Source organism: Otolemur garnettii, unplaced genomic scaffold, assembly GCF_000181295.1.
Source record: "Otolemur garnettii isolate 467f Iridium unplaced genomic scaffold, OtoGar3 scaffold00275, whole genome shotgun sequence".
In the NCBI taxonomy this organism is placed as follows: domain Eukaryota; kingdom Metazoa; phylum Chordata; class Mammalia; order Primates; family Galagidae; genus Otolemur; species Otolemur garnettii.
The window spans coordinates 67,749-70,528 of NW_003852670.1; the positions used below are offsets into that span (position 1 = coordinate 67,749).

Genomic DNA, 2,780 nt, shown 5'->3' on the forward strand with positions numbered 1-2,780 from the left:
AGGCAGGAGACTTGCTTGAGCCCAGGAGTTGGAGGTTGCTGTGAGCTATGCCATGGCACTCTACCCAGGGGGACAGCTTGAGGCTCTACCTCAAAAAAAAAATAAAATAAAATAAATAAATCTATCATTAATATCTATACCTTTGAATAAGGTCATCTGTATAGTTCTACATAGGTACTTTATTATGATTAAATATAGGAAGCGGTGCCTGTGGCTCATGTATATAGGGTGCTGGCCCCCTATACCAAGGGTGGCAGGTTCAAACCTGGCGCCAGGCAAACTGCAACAAAAAATAGCCAGGTGTTATGGCGGGCACCTGTAGTCCCAGCTACTCAGGAGGCTGAGGCAATAGAAATCGCCTAAGTCCAAGAGATGGAGGGTGCTGTGAGCTGACGCGATGGCGGCACTCTACCAAGGGTGACATAGTTAGACTCTATCTCTAAAAAAAAAAAAAAAATTAAAAGAAATATAGGAAGCCAGGCACAGTGGCTCATGGCTGTAATCTTAGCACTCTGGGAGGCCAAGATGGGTGGATTGCTTGAGCTCAGAAGTTTGAGACCAGCCTGATCAAGAGTCAAACCCTGTCTGTAAAAACAGCTTGGCACTGTGGCAGGTGCCTGTAGTCCCAACTATTTGGGAAGCTGAGGCAAGAGAATCACTTGAACCCAAGAGTTTGAATTTGCTGTGAGCTATGATGGCAGGGTACTCTACCAAGGGCAACAAAGTGAGACTCTTGTCTCAAAAAAAGAAAAAAGGCAGAGGCCATAGCTCAGCAGGTAGGACACTAGCCACATACACTCAGGCTGGTGGATCTGAATCTAGTCTAGGCTGGCTAAAATGACAATTGCAAAAAAAAAATAGCCGGGTGCTGTGGCAGGCACCCATAGTCCCACCTACTTGGGAGGCTGAGGCAAGAGAATTGCTTAAGCCCAAGAGTTTGAGGTTGCTTTGCTATGAGCTGTGACACCACAGCACTCTACTGAGGATGACATAGTGAGACTCTGTCTCAAAAAAATAAAAGCCTAGTGGATAACTGAAACCACAGGACATAAAAGACTGTACTTTTCCCCATACATACATACATGCCTATGATAAAGTTTAATTTACAGGATACAGAATGAGAGTAACAACATAACTAAGAATAGAATAATTATAACAATATACCATAATAAAAATTAGGTCAAGTATAGTCTCTCTCAATATCTTATTATACTGTACTCACCCATTTTCAGACTATAGTTGACTAAGGGTAATTGAACCTATGGAAGGCAAAACTGCAAATAAGGGGGACTATAGTATTATAATTTTTTAAAATGCTTACCTGTATTATTAGAACTAGACTGACTGCCCTGGGAATTATCATTACTTTCTGGAGGAGGCTGCAAGGAGGGTGATGGAGCTGTTTTAGTTCTTTTTTTGCTTGTCTTTTTTTCCATTTGACAGTCATCATCTTCATCATCTTCACTTTCACTGAGATCATCAAAGCCAAAATATTTAATTTTGTAATTAGAACTTCCAGAACCTCCTTCATCACCTCCTGTCTCATCATGATCTTCAAAACCAAAAAATTCAAGTTTAACATCCTTTTTGGATTTAGCATTACTAGGTCGAAATCTAGTAGTGGTCTTAGAAGTTGCAATATCTGCCTTTTTTCTGAGACGACCAGCTTCTCCCAAATCTGCCGGAGTGGCTGCAGTGAACTCATCCATGCTTCGTTCCATAGTATCCTGTATAGTAACATTACAAACTGACAAGCAAGATGGATGTAAAACAGTGTAATCTCTAGTCCGTCCAACCGTCCCTCTAAAACTGGTCCCACAACTTACACCGCCTTTTTTTGCCTGATTCAGGCCATCTTTACTTGATTCACTGTTTGCTTTGGCTAAGGCCTGACTGGTGCCATCCACTAGCTTATCAAAATTTGATGCTCCTTGTGAGGATTTTGCTTTATTCGCCCTACAGTACGTCCTACAGTTGCTTGGCCTAAGAACACTTTGCACAATGTCTTCCTCAATGGCTTCATTTAGATTTTCCAATCGACTTTTTAAATCTTCATCCTTCATCTCCAAAAGGGGTTCACTATCCAAACTTAAAATACAATCTTCTGATTTGATATCTTCAAAATCATTATCCCATTCATACAAACCAGTTCTCACAGATCCTTTGACTGGTGATATTTCTGATGGTGATTCAAACCTTTTCCCAAACTGGGAGTTCCAAATATCATTTGTTTCCTTGATTTCATCAGTTTTATATCCAGAAGCCACTGTTGTTTCTGCAATGGGTTTCTTAGTACTGTCTTCAGCATTTCTGTGACTATAGTGACTATTCTTTTCATACTCTTCATGAAAATTCTCCACCTTAACTACAAAAATAAGTGAAAAGATAAAAACATGAGTGGTATCAATATAAATGTAAATAACAGGAATATTTAGCTAATTAACAATATAGAATCAATCTTAAAATAATTACAATATATTAATGTTTACACAAGACCATTTCCCCTCTTACCCTTTCAGAATATAACTGTCTTCCAGTGACCAGATATCTAAGTCCAGTGACCAGATATCTGTCTTCCAGATATCTAAGTCCCTTGTAATTGTCACCCAAAAGCCCTCAGAAAAATTCAGTCAATTCAGAATGACATGTAGATAACTTAGCCCAACCATTTTAGGAGTATTATGTATAATTTTTTTTTTTTTTGAGATAGAGTCTCAAGCTATCCCCTTGGGTAAAGTACCATGGCATCACAGCTCACAGCAACCTCCAACTCCTGGGCT

General features: G+C 39.7%; 1 protein-coding gene across 1 annotated transcript in view; it reads right to left on the reverse strand.

Moving 5' to 3' along the window:
- The window catches only part of WAPL (WAPL cohesin release factor), a 93,016-nt gene that overhangs the window by 66,018 nt on the left and 24,218 nt on the right, over positions 1 to 2,780 (reverse strand). The window contains exon 3 of the mRNA XM_012813518.2: positions 1,322 to 2,365. Coding sequence (XP_012668972.1) covers positions 1,322 to 2,365 — 1,044 coding nt within the window. The remainder of the gene's footprint in view (positions 1 to 1,321; positions 2,366 to 2,780) is intronic.